Source organism: Myodes glareolus, chromosome 17 (genome assembly GCF_982192425.1).
Source record: "Myodes glareolus chromosome 17, mMyoGla1.1, whole genome shotgun sequence".
In the NCBI taxonomy this organism is placed as follows: domain Eukaryota; kingdom Metazoa; phylum Chordata; class Mammalia; order Rodentia; family Cricetidae; genus Myodes; species Myodes glareolus.
In genome coordinates this window covers 54,516,601-54,535,872 of record NC_142042.1, presented here as the reverse complement: position 1 = coordinate 54,535,872, position 19,272 = coordinate 54,516,601, and the positions used below count along the sequence as shown (strand labels likewise).

Here is a 19,272-nt window from a genome sequence, read left to right as displayed (position 1 = left end):
CTTAAAGTACTTACTGAAATGGACTCAGTTTAAATCATGCCAGAGATTTACATTGCTTGCCTTTTCAGACAGCCTTCTTTTGAAGACATTAAGAGTATACATTGAGGAACAAAAAAAACTTAATGCTTTATGAAAAATGACTTGAGATCACAAGTGTTTTTTCTGGAAGTTACTCTATTAAAGCAATTACAAAAGAGATCTGGAGTAAAAAGCATGGTTGGGAGTGTCTTATATTTTGTTTTTAGAATTATAGAACTTGACCTGGACGTGACAGTGATACTAATGAACATCTCTTTTTTTTGTAGGTTGAATTTAGTATTAGTGACAAACAGAGGCCTGGACAGCAAATTGCAACTTGTGTGAGACTTTTAGGTCGTAATTCTAACTCCAAAAGGCTCTTAGGTTATGTGGCAACTCTGAAAGATAATTTTGGATTTATTGAAACAGCTAATCATGATAAGGAAATATTTTTCCATTATAGGTAAGGAATGCCTTTTGGACAGCGTACTATTTATATTCTTTTGTATTAGAGTTTCAAAAATTTAATCAGTTGACACAATCTTTGATAATTGTAGTTTTTGAGGCCCAGTTTTCTATTTGTAATAATGGCAAGTTGTATACAGAAATACACTTACCTGCCTTTTTCATAATTTCTTCTTTAATAAAAGAATACTATTTTGTTATAAATATTGGTATGAGAATGATGTGATTTGATATACACAGTTATAGTATCTAGTGTAAAGTATGGGATCTTTGGACCAGAACTAGATAGTTTAGTTTCTATTCAGGTTCTGCCACTTAAATATATGAGTTACTTCCATCAAATGAATTAACTTGTTTCTTTTCATTATCTTGAAGCTAGAGATATAAGGTACCTCATTTAATAAGTTGGGGGGTTTTTTGGTGGGGTTTTTTTGTGTCTGTTTAAAGATTTAATGAATCAATACCTTAAAACTGTGTCTAGTATAAGCAGAATTATCATGGCTATTAGAGTAAAGGCGGCTAGGTGGTGTCTTTAATCCCAGCACACGGGAGAGGCAGAGACAGGTGAGTTCGGGGCCAGCCTGGTCTACAGTGAGTTCCAGGATGGTCAAGGCTACACTGAGAAATCCTGTCTCAAAAAGAGTAAAGCTGCTTGCTGCTGTTGTTAGTACTATGGCTTCCTTTAATGTCACTTTATTTTCCTTTCCCTTTAGTGAATTCTCTGGTGATGTTGATAGCCTGGAACTGGGAGATATGGTTGAATACAGCTTGTCCAAAGGCAAAGGCAATAAAGTCAGTGCTGAGAAAGTAAACAAGACTCACTCAGGTAATGAATTTGATTCCTCTTCATCCTGTGCTTTCACTGAAAGATAGTAAGTAGGGTAAGAAAAGAGGATAAGGCCTACAACATTCACTCTCAGGTGCTCAGATCATCTCCTTGGCTGTTTGTCCATGTTCTTATCCCTACCTTGGGTTTCTGAATGCTAAACATGACAGTTTATTTTAGCAAGTTTTTGTGATTTGTGTAACATTTAAGAGATGACATTTTGAGTTTGAGGGCTGTAGTAGTTTAAAACAGGGTCTGTTTTTTTAAACTGTTTTTAAAACTCTGGACCCTTGGTTGACCTAGAACTGGCTCTGTTGATCAGACTGGCGTCAAACTCAGAGAACCGCTGGCTTTAACTTCATTAGTGTGAGTGCTACCTATCTGGCTCACATCTGATTTTGGAGTGGGATGGGGAATTATGCGTTTCTGATAATTTTTAGGAATTGTATTGAAAATCTTTATTTTTTTAAAGCATCCTCCTGTTTTGTCTTTTAAATCCCAGAAATATATGTTCTCTATATAAATACATCTTTGCTGTTAGGAAAATAGACATTCTCCTGGTTTAAATCATAGGTTTAAATGTGTAAATGAAGCTTTGGAGCATCATAGGTTTAAATGTGTAAATGAAGACCATCTGAACTGTTTAGAGTCTTTGGTTTGGGAGAGTGACTTCTCTGTTAGGAATGAAACCCAGGGTGTAGCACTTGAGGACAGCTCTGGCATCTCCTATTTTCACACAGCCTACAACTCCATTTTGACTTTATCTAAATTTCCCAAATAATATTTACCTTGAAACCTAGAGATAGGACAGCTAAGATCATCCATTTTGATTCCAGATACCTAAGGTTGGGTGGTTGATTTTTTTTTTTTTTTTTTTAAACAATGCAGGGTTTCTCTGTGTAACCCTGACTGCCCTGGAACTTGAGATCCAGCTGCTTTTGCCTTCTGAGTGCTGGGTTTAAAGTTGTGTACCACTGTGCCAGGCTCAGAAGACGTGTATATAAGTATTTGTGATATCTGACAGATTGAGCTATTTGCCAAGCTTAGGCATTGTTAATGACATTTTAGAAGCATTTATGAAGTAATTATTCAAGAAATAGAGCTGGCTTCAGATTTCCTGTTTCAGTTTAAGAATTTAGTCAGCCAACTAGTTGATGGTAACTCGTACCTACAATCTCAACTGGATAAGATCTTGAGTTCTAAGTCAGCCTGAACTGCATAGTGAGATCATAGTGGAGGAGGGGGAACATTGGATGGAGAGATGATTCACTGGTTGGAAGCTGCATGCATGCTAATGTATATTCTTTCAAAGGACCTATATTCCCAGCTCCTATCCCAGGTAGCCCTCAGTTCTCTATAAACCAGCTGCAGGATATCTGTTGCCCTCTTATAGCATCAGGTACTACAGTCATTGCAGAGATACATAATATATTATTAGAAAAAAAATTAAAATCCTTGAAAATCTAAATAAAAAACATTCACCTTGTATGCACATTGGGCTTGTGTTTTTCACTTTTCTTTCATCAGATAGAGTTTAAAATGGCTGAGTGAAAATTATGTGTGCATTTGTTTTGTAGTGAATGGCATTACTGAGGAAGCTAATCCCACCATCTATTCTGGTAAAGTCATTCGTCCTCTGAGAGGTGTTGATCCAACACAGATTGAGTACCAAGGAATGATTGAGATTGTGGAGGAAGGTAAGCACATCCATGACACAGTGAAATCTGCCATGCCTTCTGATGAGCACCTAACAGCGTTTTAATATTGGATAGGGTTCATTGCATTTGTTTTTGTTTGAAGCTGAATTTAGAAAGGACTCCCTTTCCATGCTTAATTTTATTTTTATACTCCTTGAAAATGTGGTCAGCCGGATTAAACTGAACAAATGACCACTGTGCTGAATATTTAATGTTGAATGGTGATAATCCACTAGTCATTTAGGTAGTAACCATTCAGTTTTATGAATACTTCACTTCCTGAAGTGCTGTTTCTTAGCACCCAGGTATCCACCAGGTGTTGATTCTCTCCACTTTTTACTTCTGTAATATTCTCCCCATCTTTAAGCAGTCAAAATTTTGGTCTTTGTTTTGTCCTAATTGTCACCGCACAGAAAGGCCAATTTTATTTGAAAAGTGTGCATCAACTAAGTCTAATAGAAATAGTAGGGAGTGGTGCATAATTAGGGTAAGGGTTAAATAATGATGGAGTAGTTGAACATTTCACTCACATGATGACTTTTCTCATAAAGAGTAGAAATCCTTGTAACATCTGTAAGTCAGAAAGAATGTAAAATAGGAGAACAGTTGATTTATAGAAAGAAAAGAACCTTGATAGTTGGTGCTTTATCACATGAGGTTCTTAGAAAGTCTGTTTTACATGAAACTCCCCTGTTGCATTTCCCCTCCCTCATAACCCTCCAAATAGGAATTGACTTTGTGACCCCAATAATGTTCTGCCTGACAAAGGATATGTGGGCTACCAACTTTTAACATGTACCACCTATCAGTTGTCTTTTTGGGGTGGGAGTTTCAGAAAGGATTTCTCTGTGGGACAGTCCTGGAACTATGTGTAGACCAAGTTGTCCTGCCTCAGACTCACAGAGGTCTCCCTGACTCTGCCTCCCAGGTATTTGGATTAAAACATGCACCACGACTGCCCAGCTTTTTTTTTTTTTTTCTTTTTTAAGCGTGGTTCTTTAACTTTTAGTTCAGTTTCTTCATCTTTAAAAGGGCAGCAGTATCTTTAGCCTTAGGAGAGTCTATGAAAATTATGATCCTTAGAAATGTTAATAATTGATTGTACCTCTTCACAAATTAGTCTGCTATGATTTATTTCTAACATTTGGGTCCTGTGTATTTTAGGTACTAAATAAATTTTAAGATAAATCTTACCTTTATAATTATCAGTAGGTTTACTAGGCATTTCTAGCTCTGAAGTTTGCATATTTCTGATGTTAACTCATTGACTTTGTCTGAATGCTGAGTTAATGAGTTAATCTCTTGCCTTGGTCTCTGGGTCACTTTTTATTGTTATCGTGCAGAACAGGGGTAGAGGGCTTGGAGCAGATGAGCAAAGAGCCTTTTTTATAACCTCTAAGAGAAAGGAACCTGGATCATAACAAAGAATTCTGGATGTCAGATTTGTGTATTGCTTTACCTATGCCTTGCTAGTTAATCACTTGAGCTTTTAAGGTTTTTGTTTTGTCATCTGCTTCCATGTTGATCTTTAACATTTAAGATTCCTGTTAAGTTTTAAGGCAAAACTTTTGACGTTTAAAAAATTATAAGGTTGCAAAATGCATTATTAGTGTGTATATTTAGACTTTATGCCATTTTGCTTACAGGGGATATGAAAGGTGAAGTGTATCCATTTGGCATAGTTGGGATGGCCAACAAAGGAGATTGCCTACAGAAAGGGGAGAGTGTCAAGTTCCAGTTGTGTGTCCTTGGCCAAAATGCACAAACTATGGCCTACAACATCACACCCCTTCGTAGAGCCACTGTGGAGTGTGTGAAAGATCAGGTAATTAAGTGCTATCTGTGCCTCTGGGTATGCATCTATCTTTTGTATGTTGATAAAGAAACCTCTCCTTCCCTCATCTCATGGCACTCTCAAGTACTGGATTTAAATTGTTGTGCCTGATTCATGTAGTTTTTATTTGGACTTTATTGTTTTGGGAGGAAGGCAAGGGGGAAGAGTAACAGCATTAGCAAGGAGAAAATAAGAGTGATTATTAATAATTGCTGTCACTCAGTGAGGACTTAGTCATGCTTATAATAAGATGAATGGCACTCATTTCAAAGTTGTAACTCTACTCATGAATTCTACCATACACCCATGAATTTGGCTCATCAGTATTAGTGTCATGTTTTATAAGTCCTTTCTAATTAGACTTAGCGTTACTTTTCAAAATAAAGTGTGTTTCCTTTCTCTAGTATGTCTTCTCCATTGTAAATTTTATGTATGTATGTTTTCTTTTTCTAGTTTGGCTTTATTAACTATGAAGTAGGAGATAGCAAGAAGCTCTTTTTTCATGTGAAAGAAGTTCAGGATGGCATTGAGCTACAGGCAGGAGATGAGGTGGAATTCTCAGTGATTCTTAATCAGCGTACTGGGAAATGCAGTGCCTGTAATGTTTGGCGAGTCTGGTGAGTTCATTTACTGTGGTTGGATTAGTAACTGCCCTAAGTTCATTCCCCTAATTTGTTTAGTAGTATGTGCTTTGCCAGATTTCTTTCCATTTCCAATCTGTCTGTTTGGGTTTATTAGGTCTATTTTCCACTTTTACCTCTATCTAGTATTGTCTTTTTTACCTCTAGTCATTGGTTTGAGACAGGTCTCAACTTGATACATTCATGACTGACTTTGAGCTTGCTTACACGTGCCATCTGCCATGTTCATTTTTCTACCTTTAGTATTCATTGTATGACCTTGAGTCTTAATAAACATGACTTGAGAACACACTTGGGTGCTGTGATGTGTTAGCACTGAATGTGTTGACCTTCAATATTAAAAGGTTACATAATTCTTGTTTTTAAAAAATTCAGCTTATTAACTATTTCTGTCAAGTCATTTCTTGGCCTTGTGCTACTTAAATGTCTAATTTTTATGCCTTAGTCATCATGATTCATGCTATTAGGATTTTTAGTCTCAGCATTGTTCCCTTTAAAGGTAGGAATCTAGAGCTGTTAATGTTAGACTGTCGGAGGGTTTCCATGTTACCTGTAGAATTAGTATTTCTGCAGACAAGTCTAGGGTCTCACTGGAACAATTCTTCACAGCATCTGTCTGGTTGCAGCTGAGCTGGGAAAAGTATATAAAACCAAACTTGTCTGTCTTGTCTTGCTAGCTGTCCAGGTTGAGTCAAGAGTCCCCCTCATTAAAAGTGAGTCATTTGGGTAGGACACCTACCAGATGATTGCCTTCTTCCCAACAATTATTGGTTTTTCTCACTTTCACACTTACAGTGAAGGCCCTAAAGCTGTTGCAGCTCCTCGACCTGATCGATTGGTCAATCGCTTGAAGAATATCACCCTGGATGATGCTAGTGCTCCTCGTCTAATGGTTCTTCGTCAGCCAAGGGGACCAGATAACTCAATGGTATGATTCCATTGGGGATTTGAGGGAGGTCAACTTACTTCACCTTAAAGAACTTAGTGAAGCAAGTTAGGGTTCCCAGACACATTGATTCACCCCTAATAGATACTTTGTGTATGAACCTTTTTTCTTTCCTTTTTGAGACAGGCATATGCAGATAAGTGGCCCTAAACTCCCCACTCTACCTTTGCTTTACCTGTGGTAGGATTACAGGTGCATGCTATCACACCTAGAAGCACATTTCTTGCTTTCAGGCCTACTCCATAAGTTTCTTACTCTTAGGAGAGAAACTGTAGTAGATATAAAAATTTAAAATAATATTTTTATTTTGTTAGGATTATGTCTTGTGATTGTTATACACTCAAATAATTAGCTGTTTTATTTCTTCACAGGGATTTGGTGCAGAAAGAAAGATCCGCCAAGCTGGTGTCATTGACTAACCACACCCACAAAGCACATCATTAATCCACTATGGTCAACTCGGGGGGATTCTGGTGAAGGGTTCTGAATATCTTTCTCTTCATCCCTCCTAAAATCTGGAATACTTATTCTATTGAGCTATTACACCAGTTTTAACACCTTCCTCGTGTTATGTTTAAAAAATAAATAAATTTAAGAAACCATTTTAAAATTATGCACAGTTGCAGCCTGGGAAACTTAAGGTGGCGCCTTATAGTATCAATTTAGGAGCTTTATTTGGTGCATTTAACGCAACTGGTAATTGCAAATTCCACTTCGCCTGTGTAAATGAACAATACAGACTGTTACCTTGTTGGCCCTATGAAATTCTGCACTCTAGTCAGTATATACTCTACCTTCATTACTTAGCTCAGCCGCATTCTTTTCCTTTTCTTTCCTGTTCATTATGCTTTAATTCTGAGGACCATATGAAGGTAGACTATATTACCTTTAAAAATTGCAAAAATTTATATAGCAAACGATTTTCTTAAGTTGGTGGCCAAATGTTAAAATGTTATTTTCATATCATTTATAATCTTGTCACAATCCACTTAACAAGTTTGATTACATTTCAGTGAAAATTATCTTCCAGAGTAGGTTTTTTTTTCCCCTGGGATGGGGTGGGGGGTAAATAACTTTACTACAATTAGTATGTATGGTGCAGAATTTCATGCAAATGAAGTGTGCCAGCAGTGTGATAATTTAAACGTATTTAAACAAAAGACGAATGCACAAAATTGCTGCTGCTTAGATCACTGCAGCTTCTAGGACCCAGTTTCTTTTACTGATTTCAAAACAAAACAAAACAAAAAAAAATAAAAAAGTTGTGCCTGAAATGAATCTTGTTTTTTTTATAAGTAGCCCCCTGGATCCAGTGTCCTGTTGAATACAGGCACTTGATCCTTGGTGTAGCTTCTGTTCAACTTTGTATCACGGGAATGGATTGGCCTGATTTCTCGGCCCTCGTCTTGAATTGGCCCCGAACAGGGTCTCTGGCTAGTGGAGTGAAGGCTTTTTGTCTAAAGGTGACAAGAGTCAGCTCAGGGGTTGTGGGGGAGGGCACTTTCATCTTCCCCGTTGTCGTTTGAGTATTTGATCTCTGGGTAAAGAGGCCATTTATCTTTGTAAACACAAAACATTTTTGCTTTCTCCGTTTTTCTGTTAATGGCGAAAGAATGGAAGCGAATAAAGTTTTACTGATTTTTGAGACACTAGCACCCAGTGCTTTCATTATTGAAACCCGGGGTGGGAGGGACGGGACTGGGTGCGGCCAGCCACAAGGCTCCTAGGTCGCAGGCCCACGTGGCCAGGGCGGGGACTTGGGCGCTCTGGGCGCATAGTGATTACGTAGCGGGTGGGGCCGGAAGTGCCGCTCCCTGGTGGGGGCTGTTCATGGCGGTTTCGGGGTCTCCAACAGTTTTGCAGGTTGAGGTCCGAGAACCTCCTGAAGCGGGGTCAGCGGAGTTTGAGGTAAGGCTCGGGTGTGAGTAGCTTCGGGCTCCGCGGCGTGCAGTTGGCTGGCGTGTGCAGGAAGAGCGGAAACTCGGCGAACTGGAGACAAAGGCCTGGGTGGGGGACCCAGGCAGGCTGCTGCTGTCCGTGGGGTGATCTTCGGAGCCGGAAAGGGGAGTTTCGGGAAGTGGTTGTGCCAGGCGGACCCCAGAGCTTAGATTTGCAAGAGAATAGGAAGGGGGTTTCCTTTCCAGTAGGTTGAGGGCGGGGCCGAGTACGGTTGAAAAGTAGACGCGGGTCTTAAAATCCAAGAAACTGGCGGCACTCACCTGCCAGTGTTTTTGTATTTGGATCACTTTGAGAACTTAAGTGGAAGGCCACGTGTATTGAACGGATGCCTTTGAAACTGACTTCAGTAACTCATAAAAACCCTTGAAGTGCTGCAGGTTTGCTAGTTTAATCGTAATTACTGCTTTCCTACAGGTTCTTGCTGGTGTGAAATGACTGAGTACAAACTGGTGGTGGTTGGAGCAGGTGGTGTTGGGAAAAGTGCTTTGACAATCCAGTTAATCCAGAACCATTTTGTGGATGAATATGATCCCACCATAGAGGTGAGGCCCAATCCACTGCCTGGCCCTGGCTCCCACTTTGGCTTTCTCTTACCTCTCTCTCTATATATATTATATGTAGAGGATATATATATACTCTCCTATTCTTTGAAAGTAAAGTGGAGAGAAAGCAAGAAGGTGTTTGAGATATTGTATTCCAAGAACAGATATTAAAGAGTTTGTAGAAACGAGTTAATGCTTACCAAAGGCTTACATTTTTTAAGGTATACAGTTTTTAGCAGTTTGTAAATTGTTGTAAATACAGTGTGGAGTTCATTTCATTTCTTCATGTATTTGCAACTGTTAAATAGGTCACAAGGGAAAAGATGTAGGAGATTATACAGCAGAAATAGAGAACTCAGAGTTCTGGAGAGTCCAGTTTTCATTCTTGAGCTAGTCCAGACTGAGTTGGGGTAGAAACAAGTTGAGATTTTTGAGTCATTGTGCCTAGGAATTCTATCTCAGCAATTTAGTTATGGAATATTGAGAAAAATCACCTAAATCTCCATGAGTCTCATTTTTCTTCATGATGTTAAATTTTCATAACTTTACTGGGCTCTGATGTAGATGTCTGTAAAGCCCAGCATTCAGGAGACTGAGGGAGAAGGTTCGAAGTTCAAGACGTGCCTGAAATGGATATTGAGACCCTGTTTACAAAATACCCAAGAATTTTTTCATGTGTAAATTCTACCATACAGGGGGGTATCTACAGAGGTTACATTTTAATCTATTCATGAGACCATATATAAGCATGGAACAATATATAAGCATACTTCCAGCACCACAGATAAGGCCTTTCAAATAATGGGAATATTATATAATAAAAGTAAGATTATTACCATAAAACCATATCAGAAGTTTCTGGAGTTAGTTGTTTTTATTAATGATTTGTTTCTTTTTGTTCTTAAAGTCATAGGCCAGCCAGACTGACTTTGGGTTTTGTTTTGTTTTTGAGACAGATCTCACTGTGCTACCTTGGCTGGCCTTACACTTGCAATGTAGACCAGGCTGGCTTGAGCTTACCGATACTCATTCACCTGCCTCTGTCTCCCCAGTGCACACACACTCTGTGTGTGTGTGTGTGTTTATGTAGGGGAGGGGTTATGCTACCTATTAGCGCTTTGAGGGTAAGTCACATAGTCAGGCTTGTTTATCTTTGGTAATTTCATTCCTCTGGTTTTAAATAAAGATTGAGCTTCTCCATGCCCCACCTCCTCACCCTTTCACATTCTCAGGATTCTTACCGAAAACAAGTGGTAATTGATGGTGAGACTTGTCTGTTGGACATACTGGACACAGCTGGACAAGAGGAGTACAGTGCCATGAGAGACCAGTACATGAGGACAGGCGAAGGATTCCTCTGTGTTTTCGCCATCAACAATAGCAAATCATTTGCAGATATTAACCTCTACAGGTACTGGGAATATTATTTTCTAAAAGGAATTTTTTACGTGTGTTACATGTTCTGAATGAGGGAACACAACTGTTAAAATGTGTGACTATTTGTGGAGGTGGGGGCGCTGTGCCGTGGGGGCCAGGGAACAGCTAATGAAAGTTCTCTCCTTAGGCCCGGGGATTGGGCTTAGCAGTCGGTACCTTTGCCCACCGACTGAGCTGCTTCATTCACTAGCACCTCCATGCCTTTTACTTACAGGGAAAATTACTGTTGGGTTGTGTGATATTGAGGGTTTGGGGCTAAAGTCTGGAGCTAGAGAACTCAGTCATAAAGTACTTGCCTAACATGTGTGAGACCCCAGTTTCAACCCCCAGTATTAAAAGGAAAGAAAGAGAATCTGGTTATCACTGAAAGTAAAAGTTCCTGTGTATAACATACTGTTAGTATACCAGTCATATGTAAGTGAAGCATGCTCCTGAGGAGCAGGGAAGAGACACAAAAGGTGGCCTTTCCCATGGAGCTGCACAGCTTCAAAGCTAGATGGGCCCTAAGAATTTTTTTCCCAGCAAAATTTTTATTTTTTATTAAAAATTTCCACATCCTTCCATTCCCCCCTCCCCCCCAATGTGTAGCCCAGGCTGGCCGCGAACTCGTGATCCCCCTGCCTCTGCCTACTTCAGCAAATCCTACCGGCGTGTGCCACCACAACTGGCCTAGGAATTCTTAAGACATCTTTATTTATTCATTTCATATATTTGAGACAAGATGTTACTATGTATCCCAAGCTTGCCTTGAATTTACAATCCTGCCTCAGCTTCTGGAGTGCTAGCATTACAGGCGATAGATACCATACCTAGCCAGGATCCTTCCTTTCCAGAGTCAGAGTTCAGAAGTACTTTGTTGGATTTTTGGAATTGTGGTTTTCTTTTTCTTTAGTAGCAGATCTAGACCCCCCCCCCAAAAAAAAAAAAACAAACAAGAAAAAAACCACCAGGCCTCTCTTAGAGCAGTATTCTGTCTTCAGGCTGTATCAAGGTTGAAACTTGATTCTGTTATTAATTAGATAAGTAAGTTTTATATAAAGATTCAACTTTAGAACAAATATAGTTATTTAACATTTACATAAAACCGAAGAATTACTTCTTGGCCACAGAAGCAACTGAGTAGTGGCTATCATGTTGGGTACCAGTTCCTATTACCACAAAAAGTTCTTTGTCGAGAGAATATCAAACAATTAACTTCTAGATTGAACCAGGTGCTATATTGTATGTGACACCGAAAAGAAAGCTGTCTTTGCCAAGTGTGGTGGCACACAACTTTAATCCAGCGCTCAGGAGGCAGAGGTAGACTGATCCCTGAGTTCAAGGCCAACCTGGTCTACACAGAAAAACCCTATCTTAAAAAGTGGGGGGAGCTATTTTGATAGTTCTGACTATGTACATGCCTGCATGCAACACATTTATGAGGAGCAAGTTTGGATTTCTTGGTGTTATATATCTTGGGCTTCCAGCTATAATTTTGTTTGAGGAAAGTAATTAGGGCACCAGCCATCTTAAAGAATGACTCAGTTATCTTCCATTAAATAGTGTAAAGGGAGCTTCAAAAACTTATTTAGGGGCCAGCAAGATGACTCAGTGGGCAAAGGTACCTGCTGCCAAGCCTGACAACCTAAGTTTGATTCCCCAGGATCCATATGGTAAGAGGAGAAAACCAACTTCCCAGGGTTGTCCTGACCTCCACGTGCATGCCATGACACATGTACACACACAAATTAAGGTATAAGTTAAAAATTTTTAAGTCATTTAGAATCTATAAACTCTACTTTTTATACTTCTAAACTTGGATTGTTTGTGGTTTCCAGTGCAATCCAGAGCCTTGCTATTTGGAAAATCTAGGAGTCTATTCAGGACATGTGTCTGGATACAAGAGCCAGCCACATGTCCTGTGAATTGGAAGTGAATTGGTAGATACAGTCTCGTTACAGCTACTACATCAAATCTAAACTGATATCCTTAGCTTATAGGTCTATAGCTGTATCATAAGTGTTCAGAATTTGTAAGCTGAGTAATAAAAGCTAAAAGGACTTGCCACCTTTTCTTGCCCTACCAGGTTATTCCTCCCAGAAAGCTTTATATATATATATGATCTGCTACTGTATTCTCTGTTCTAGGGAGCAGATTAAGCGAGTGAAAGACTCTGACGACGTGCCTATGGTGCTGGTAGGGAACAAGTGTGACTTGCCGACACGGACAGTTGACACAAAGCAAGCCCATGAGCTGGCCAAGAGCTATGGGATTCCATTCATTGAAACCTCAGCCAAGACCCGACAGGTATGCTAGAGATTTGAGCTGTATGAGTGCTTGTTTAAGCAGAGAAGTTTGGTTGGTCAAGTGTTAGAGGTATATAGTCTGTGTTCTTTGTAATGGTTTTCTGATGGGTTTTGATTGGTTGGTTTGGGTTTTTTGTTAATTTTCTGTGTCCATCTGCCACTCCCCTTCTCCGTGAACTCTGTTCTGTAGCATTTTTATTCCTGTGTTAACAGGCTCAACTCCTTCTAGTGAAAACTTAAACATACTTATAAGCATTTTTCTATCAGAATTCCCCACTACTGAGGGTTAACCTTACTGAAGGAAATCCTCATATTTGATCATTATACTCTATTCTGTGTCCCTGCATTGCCCTTTTCACTTTGCTGAACCATCTTTGTATTGTTTGTTTGCTTTTCAAACTTGCCATTTTTTTAATCAGCCTATCAGTGTGATCCCCTAGGAATGCTGGACTTAAGTGTCTTCTTCCTAGTTGTCTGATTTAGGGTTTCTGTTATTGTGAAGAGACACCATGACACAGCAACCCATATAAAGGACAGCATTTAATTGGGACTGATTTATTGTTCAGAACTTCAATTCATTATCATGGTGGGACGTGAAGACTAGGCAGGTTCCTAGAGAAGGAGCTGAGATTTATATCTCTTGATCTGCAGGCAGCAAAAGGAGACTGTGTGCATGTAAGACCTGAAAGCCCACCTCCACAGTGACACAATTCCTCCAAGGTTCACAGCTACTCTAACAAGGCCACATCTCCTAAAAGTGCCACTCCCTGTGGGCCCCCAAGCATGAAACAAATGAGTCTATGGGGGCCATTTCTATTCAGGTGACACTAAGTCACCCTACTTTATCGACTATTGATTTAGTATTTGAATCCACACAGAGAAGTGTTAAGTGAGAGCTTACAGTTTGGACTGTGGCAGTTTTTTCTTTGTTTTGTTTTTTTTTTTCTTTCAATAGGGTGTAGAAGATGCCTTTTACACACTAGTAAGGGAGATACGCCTGTACCGAATGAAAAAGCTCAATAGCAATGATGATGGCACTCAAGGTTGTATGGGGTTGCCTTGTGTGGTAATGTAGTAAGGTGAGTTTATGTTCTCTCCTCATAACTTTCTCCGATTTCACAGTAGACTCTTCCAAACAGTGTGAGCGCTACTGTCTTTGGCAAATTAAATGAGAATTTTCATGTATTTGTAGCTAGAAAATAACTTTCCTGGAAACTGGAGACATGTTTTAGTGGCTAAGAATACTTACAGCTTTTCCAGAGGCCCCAATTCCTTTCCCAGCATCTCTGTTAGGTAGCTCACAGCCTCCTGTGACTCCAGAATCCAGTTCCCTTTCTCTGGCTTCTACAAGCACCAACATACATCTCACACACACACACACACACACACACACACACACACACACACACACACAAACACACACAAACACAAATATTTAAAAAATAATTTCCCAAATGGCACCCTTTCAAAGAGTTCTAAGGTCTGATTTATTCTTTCAACATTTATTCTACAGACAGTTTCCTATTTATAGTATTAGGAATTTGAGACCTGTATATACCATGTTTGTGGAATGGATAAGAGTTTAAAGATTCACAATATATATAATAAATGTCACTGTGTTCTTTTCTAGACCCTTTGAAATTTCTGACATCAGAAAAGAGCCACGTTCAAGGTAGGACAAGTTTGAAATGTTTTGGTTCACATTTAGTTTCTTGCCCTTGTCTCTCATACGTCCCGTCTCTTTCAGCTGCACTGATGCCCTGGTTCTGACACCCCTGGAGGAGATGTGTCCCTTCTGCTCTCTGCATCTCATCGAAGCTCTGCTCCTGCTTCCCTGACTCAGTAGATGAGCACAGCCATCTAACCTGAGACCTCCTCAGAGTAACTACCTCCTCACTCGGCTGTCCAACCAGAGAAATTTACCCGTTACTCCCCAGTAGTGTTCTGACCTGGCTTTTCCTCATTAGAAACACAACACCTCTGCCAACCGGATTTGTCCTCTGAAAAGCAACAAGAACTAAACTATAGACATGCAGTTCTGTTGACAGCAGTTTCTTAAGCTCTGTGGTAGCAACTGCTGGTGATTTTTTTTTTTCCCTTCCCCTAACTGTTGAACTTGGCCATGTTAGTTTGTGGGGGAAATGTCATAAATTACTGTTTCCCCGTGAGTATAACTAATGTTGCTGATTGGATTTGTACTGTGATCAGCTATGCTCTAAAAACTGGCACCTGCTCTGCGTTCCTAAATGCAAATGTGTGTACTGACGAGTCCGTCCTAGTCTTCTCCGCTGCATGAAATCGCGCCCACCTTCAGAACAAAGTGCCTTTTCCTAAAAGTGCTCTGTAGGCTTCCTTTGCCATTTGTGAGTGGAATGAATATTTCAAGAACCATTGTATAGGAAAGTGACTGAGCCATCTACCGTTGAGGGAAAGGTGTATCCACCTGATGGCAAATGCCAGGTCTGTGTCCATAAAGATAGTTTCCCTGTTTGGGATTCTTCCGAGAGAAAGATGATACTGAAGCAATTATGAATAATTTCACTTAATTTTTATCTAATACTGTTTGGTAGGTTACTACCTATAAATATTTGTAATTTCTTCTAGTTTACTGATATTCTAGCATTCAATGAACTTCCATTATAACCAAATTTGGGTCATACCAGGAAACTCTCTATCTGTAGTTAGTCAAATACTATAAAAACTGGTATGTTATTACTTTATAGCTAATGATCAATGATTCTTCCAACCTCAAATATAGTTTATTAGCAGACAGATTATAAATTTGCTGCATCATTTCTTCTTGGCATAGATAGATAGATAGATAGATAGATAGATAGATAGATAGATAGATAGATAGATAGAGCTGCCCTTAGTCCCCTTCTCACTATCCCCCTTCCCTCATCCTATAGCAGTTCAAGCATCCCACAGGGTCTTGAATAATTCTTTCAGTTGAATAAATCATGGTGCTAATGGACCAGGGTCATGGTTTCAAAACTTGAACAAGCCAGTTAGCATCACAGAGAAAAAAATTCACCTATATTTGCTCCCTGCCCGTTATTTCTGCTTATAGATTTTTGCCTGATGCCTGCTGTTAGCGCTACAAGGATAAAAATGTGGTCCTGTACAAGGACTGGAAATACTTAGTGTGCAGTGGAGTAAGCTTAGAAGTCTTTACATTTTCAGATACTTATTTTTAGCCACATGGAAACTAAAGCCAGAGTTCATACCTCCATCTCTCTCTGCTGTCATATAACTGTTCTTTATATAGCTTTTTAAAAATATTTATTTAAAACATGTCGATAAGTTAGTTTGCCAAATAACAAAAGCTGATGCGTTCATTCAAATCAAGAGATATCCTTTGCTGTTTGAGAAAAGAATGTAAAATACCATTAATGGTTGGTGTACAGGGGCTTGGTATTCCCATTTGCAGGTAATGCCCTGGTAATTCATTGGTGGGTTTTGTTTTTCATGGTAATACTTAAAACTCAGCCCAATAATTCTAATGAAAAGTAAAATTGGATACCTTGATTGAAAAAAAAATGAAATTAATTCCAAAATGGCCATTTTCTTTTCTGTTCTTGCAATACCTAAAAACCTACTGAGAACCTTGGGGCTCTTTTGTGACAGAACCTTGCTGTGTGGCCCAGGCTGGCCTCGAACTCCCAGCACTCCTCTTTGCTCAGCCTTCCTTGCTGGGATTACAGGCATGTTTCACCACACCTTCCTGATCCTTTACTTTCTAATATGAATTTTCATTGTTGAACAAATTCACCATCACCTTGGAACTAATTCAGAGGAACAAGAAACGTACACTGTGCTTCTCAGTGCTAATGCTGGGACCATTCACATGGAGTTTGTGTTCCTAAACGCTGCCTTTAAGAGCATTGCTCAGTCATCTTCCTGAAGCTGCCGAGCCATGACCTCGGCTTGTTTTGTTTTAATGTGTCTGCGTGACTGGTGATGTATATCTGAAAAGTCTGTTAAACTTAAGTGTCCAGTTAGGGAGAAAGTTACTCCTCTTTGCTTCTTTTGACCATATCCCTTGTGTATATATGTCTGTAGTTGGCCTCCAGTATGTTCTGAGCACAGAAGTATACAAATGGAGCCAATTCAGGCTTCAGATGCTCTTGGTAGCTTATGTTCCATGGGGTATGAATTTTGGCACAACAATGACAAACTTAAAAGCTAAGTAAGTTTAGTTGGTATGAAATCAAAAAGTGGATTTAGAATGTGTGATTACTAAAGATGGTTCCGGTGTACCTCAATATTGTAAAGCCCCTCCCTGGATTTAAGTGCCTGGCCAGCTGTCACAAATCAACATATTCTTTAAGGCGGTTATTTAAGCTTAGTTCACACATTGGAGAGTATGAAGATGACGTGTTCCAAGAGCTACGATACCTAGTCTGTAAACCTGTTAAATGCTCTTTGCTCCAGCATGTAAAGTATGTGAGTTGGTAACGCAGTACTGTGTTTACTGGTCTTCCCATAAGAGTGCTGTGTATGGAGTGGTTGTGGGTTGGTTTTATTTAGCCAGCCACCTGTAAGATCAGTCTTTTAACTGCTGTGAACTTTTTCATGACTTGAATATGAAGATATACACAAACTTTATAAAGAGAACTGTCTGTTTTCCCCATTTTAGAATGTGTGAGCTTAGTCTTGTCTTCCTTTGCGTTTAGTGATAAACCTCAGCTGGCAGCTCCCACCAAGGATCGGAGATGTGCATTCCTCCTCATACCCCATCTCTGCTGGGCATGAGAAGCAGAGCTAACAATGAAAAACATTTGCCTGGATGGTTTCTGAAAAAGGAAAAAGAGAGAGAGAGAGATGATAATTCTTACACAGTTTTTATTTTTGCTATTTCTTTAAGCTATCTGATGTGCCACAAATTTATTTTAAGGTGTTTTTTTTTTATAAGAATTGTTTTAAGAGTATTCTCATGAGATTAGTTGTAGATTATTTTTAAAAATACAACTGGGTTTTAAAAGTCTAAGTACTGCTCTAAGCAAGTATTTGAACTCTGGAGAGAAGGGGGGTGGTGGAAGTTGTATGACTTTTGTATTTCTGTGCTGTCAAATAAAGGTCAGAACATCAACTGTGCAACCTGCTGTTCCAGTGAGAACTGTTGGCCCCGTGGCTTAAATGAAGGGGCTGATACTTTAAGTTGACTGTTATATTGTAAATTAATCCATTCTAATTTTTAAAATCTTGATTGACTGTTTTCCTTGTTAAATAATTTTAAAAAAATAAAAAACTGGAAGTTCTTTGCTTACCTGTATTTTCCCCAAAGGGTCCTTAATATATATAGAGAGAATGTATTTTAATTTAAGATATTAATGTGCCATTTGAACAGTGTAGGGGAGACTCAAGCTCATTTGATCTCACCACAATAAGTGACCTCCTCGGTTCTTCACTGAGTCTTCTCTTCCTGTGGTTTTGGTAAAGTAGCATGATGAAGTTTGGCAAGGTCCTGCTCTACCTTGCCAGACATGAGTCATCCTTTCACACCACATAGCCACACTGTTCAGTACCTGTTCTGGGGTCCCTTGTCTCATTGTATGGATCAGTCGCACAGTTTACCTAAAGGTTCAACATGAGAGCAGTGTGGCAACACATGTTTATTGTGTGAGCTGGCAAGCTCTTAATGTGTCCACTCTATAAACTAAACCTTATACGTGTGTGTGTGTATGTTCAGGAAGAAACAGTATGCATACAGGTTAAAGTTTGTGTGTTGCTCCCTGCAATTGTATGCATCCATGGGGAGATATGGGTTGTATACCACATATACAACCATATACTTGGTTGTATATAAAATAAGTCAAGGTTTGCTTTGCCTGGGAGGATTATTCAAAACTATTTGTCCTACTCTCATTCATGAATAAGAGGCACACTGCTGTTGAGCCAGGTGAGGTGACACACATTTATAACCCTAGCACTGGGGAGGTAAAAGGCAAGAGGAGAAAAGTTTAAGTAACAAAATACAGCTAAGTAGGACCACTCAGGGTAAGGATGTTTTAGACTGACAGTGAACGTCCACCTAAGGAAGCTAAGATTCAGCTCTGCAGCTCTGTCATGTGGGTTTCACCTCATTATAAGCAGTACTCAAGGTCATCAAAAGGCCAATGTAGCTGCATGAGTTACTTGATACCCGTAAATACCTGAAAAGGGGCCCTGTGTGATCATTTTTGCAAAACTGCCTAAGAAGTCTTTGTAATGCTTTTAAAATAACCAAGCAATAACGCGTGGTCCTTTACCTTACTAAATGAAAAACCAAAATGAAGAATGTACCAAAATAGCTAACAACTGTGCTTTTCAGTGTCAGAATGAGCTGAAATGGCTGGATCAATGAGCTGGCCTACGGTACTGATGATTCTTACTTGGAGACTTACGTCACACGGATTACTTCACACACCATCATCATTGTAACCCATTTGGTAATGGGAACTGGTTACTTCTTAACCCAAACGGCAGAATCTAGTCTTTGCTTAGCAAGTGTAAGTTCAGCTGCCACCACTGTGTAGGAACCTTTGTGGGTAAAAGTGTTCTTAATGGCTTCTAAAGATAGAGGCAGCTACATGCCTGACAGGGACAGATGTGGTTGGAAGCTAGCAGCTGTCAGTGCTTT

The 19,272-nt window shown here is 39.5% G+C and overlaps 2 protein-coding genes across 8 annotated transcripts in view; both read left to right on the top strand.

The window, feature by feature from the left end:
* Positions 1-8,079, top strand: part of Csde1 (cold shock domain containing E1) — a 37,251-nt gene extending 29,172 nt beyond the window's left edge. For all 5 annotated transcript variants that reach the window (XM_048442233.3, XM_048442230.3, XM_085677902.2 and 2 more), the window contains 7 exons: positions 306-481; positions 1,197-1,309; positions 2,887-3,006; positions 4,653-4,831; positions 5,294-5,457; positions 6,277-6,409; positions 6,799-8,079. In XM_048442233.3, coding sequence (XP_048298190.1) covers positions 306-481; positions 1,197-1,309; positions 2,887-3,006; positions 4,653-4,831; positions 5,294-5,457; positions 6,277-6,409; positions 6,799-6,846 — 933 coding nt within the window. In that variant the 3' untranslated portion in view covers positions 6,847-8,079. The remainder of the gene's footprint in view (positions 1-305; positions 482-1,196; positions 1,310-2,886; positions 3,007-4,652; positions 4,832-5,293; positions 5,458-6,276; positions 6,410-6,798) is intronic.
* A 117-nt stretch (positions 8,080-8,196) lies between these two features.
* Nras (NRAS proto-oncogene, GTPase) lies at positions 8,197-17,919 on the top strand. Of its 3 annotated transcripts, XM_048442236.3 has the most exons (7): positions 8,197-8,335; positions 8,801-8,928; positions 10,161-10,339; positions 12,492-12,651; positions 13,606-13,729; positions 14,281-14,322; positions 14,398-17,919. In XM_048442236.3, the coding sequence occupies exons 2-5, from the start codon at positions 8,818-8,820 to the stop codon at positions 13,723-13,725; spliced, it is 570 nt and encodes a 189-aa protein (XP_048298193.1). In that variant the 5' UTR covers positions 8,197-8,335; positions 8,801-8,817; the 3' UTR covers positions 13,726-13,729; positions 14,281-14,322; positions 14,398-17,919. The 3 variants fall into 3 exon arrangements, with proteins under 3 accessions (XP_048298193.1, XP_048298194.1, XP_085534029.1); XM_048442237.3 differs by lacking the exon at positions 13,606-13,729; XM_085677903.2 differs by lacking the exon at positions 8,801-8,928 and having other exon boundaries at positions 8,225-8,335.
* The last annotated feature ends 1,353 nt before the right edge of the window (positions 17,920-19,272 follow it).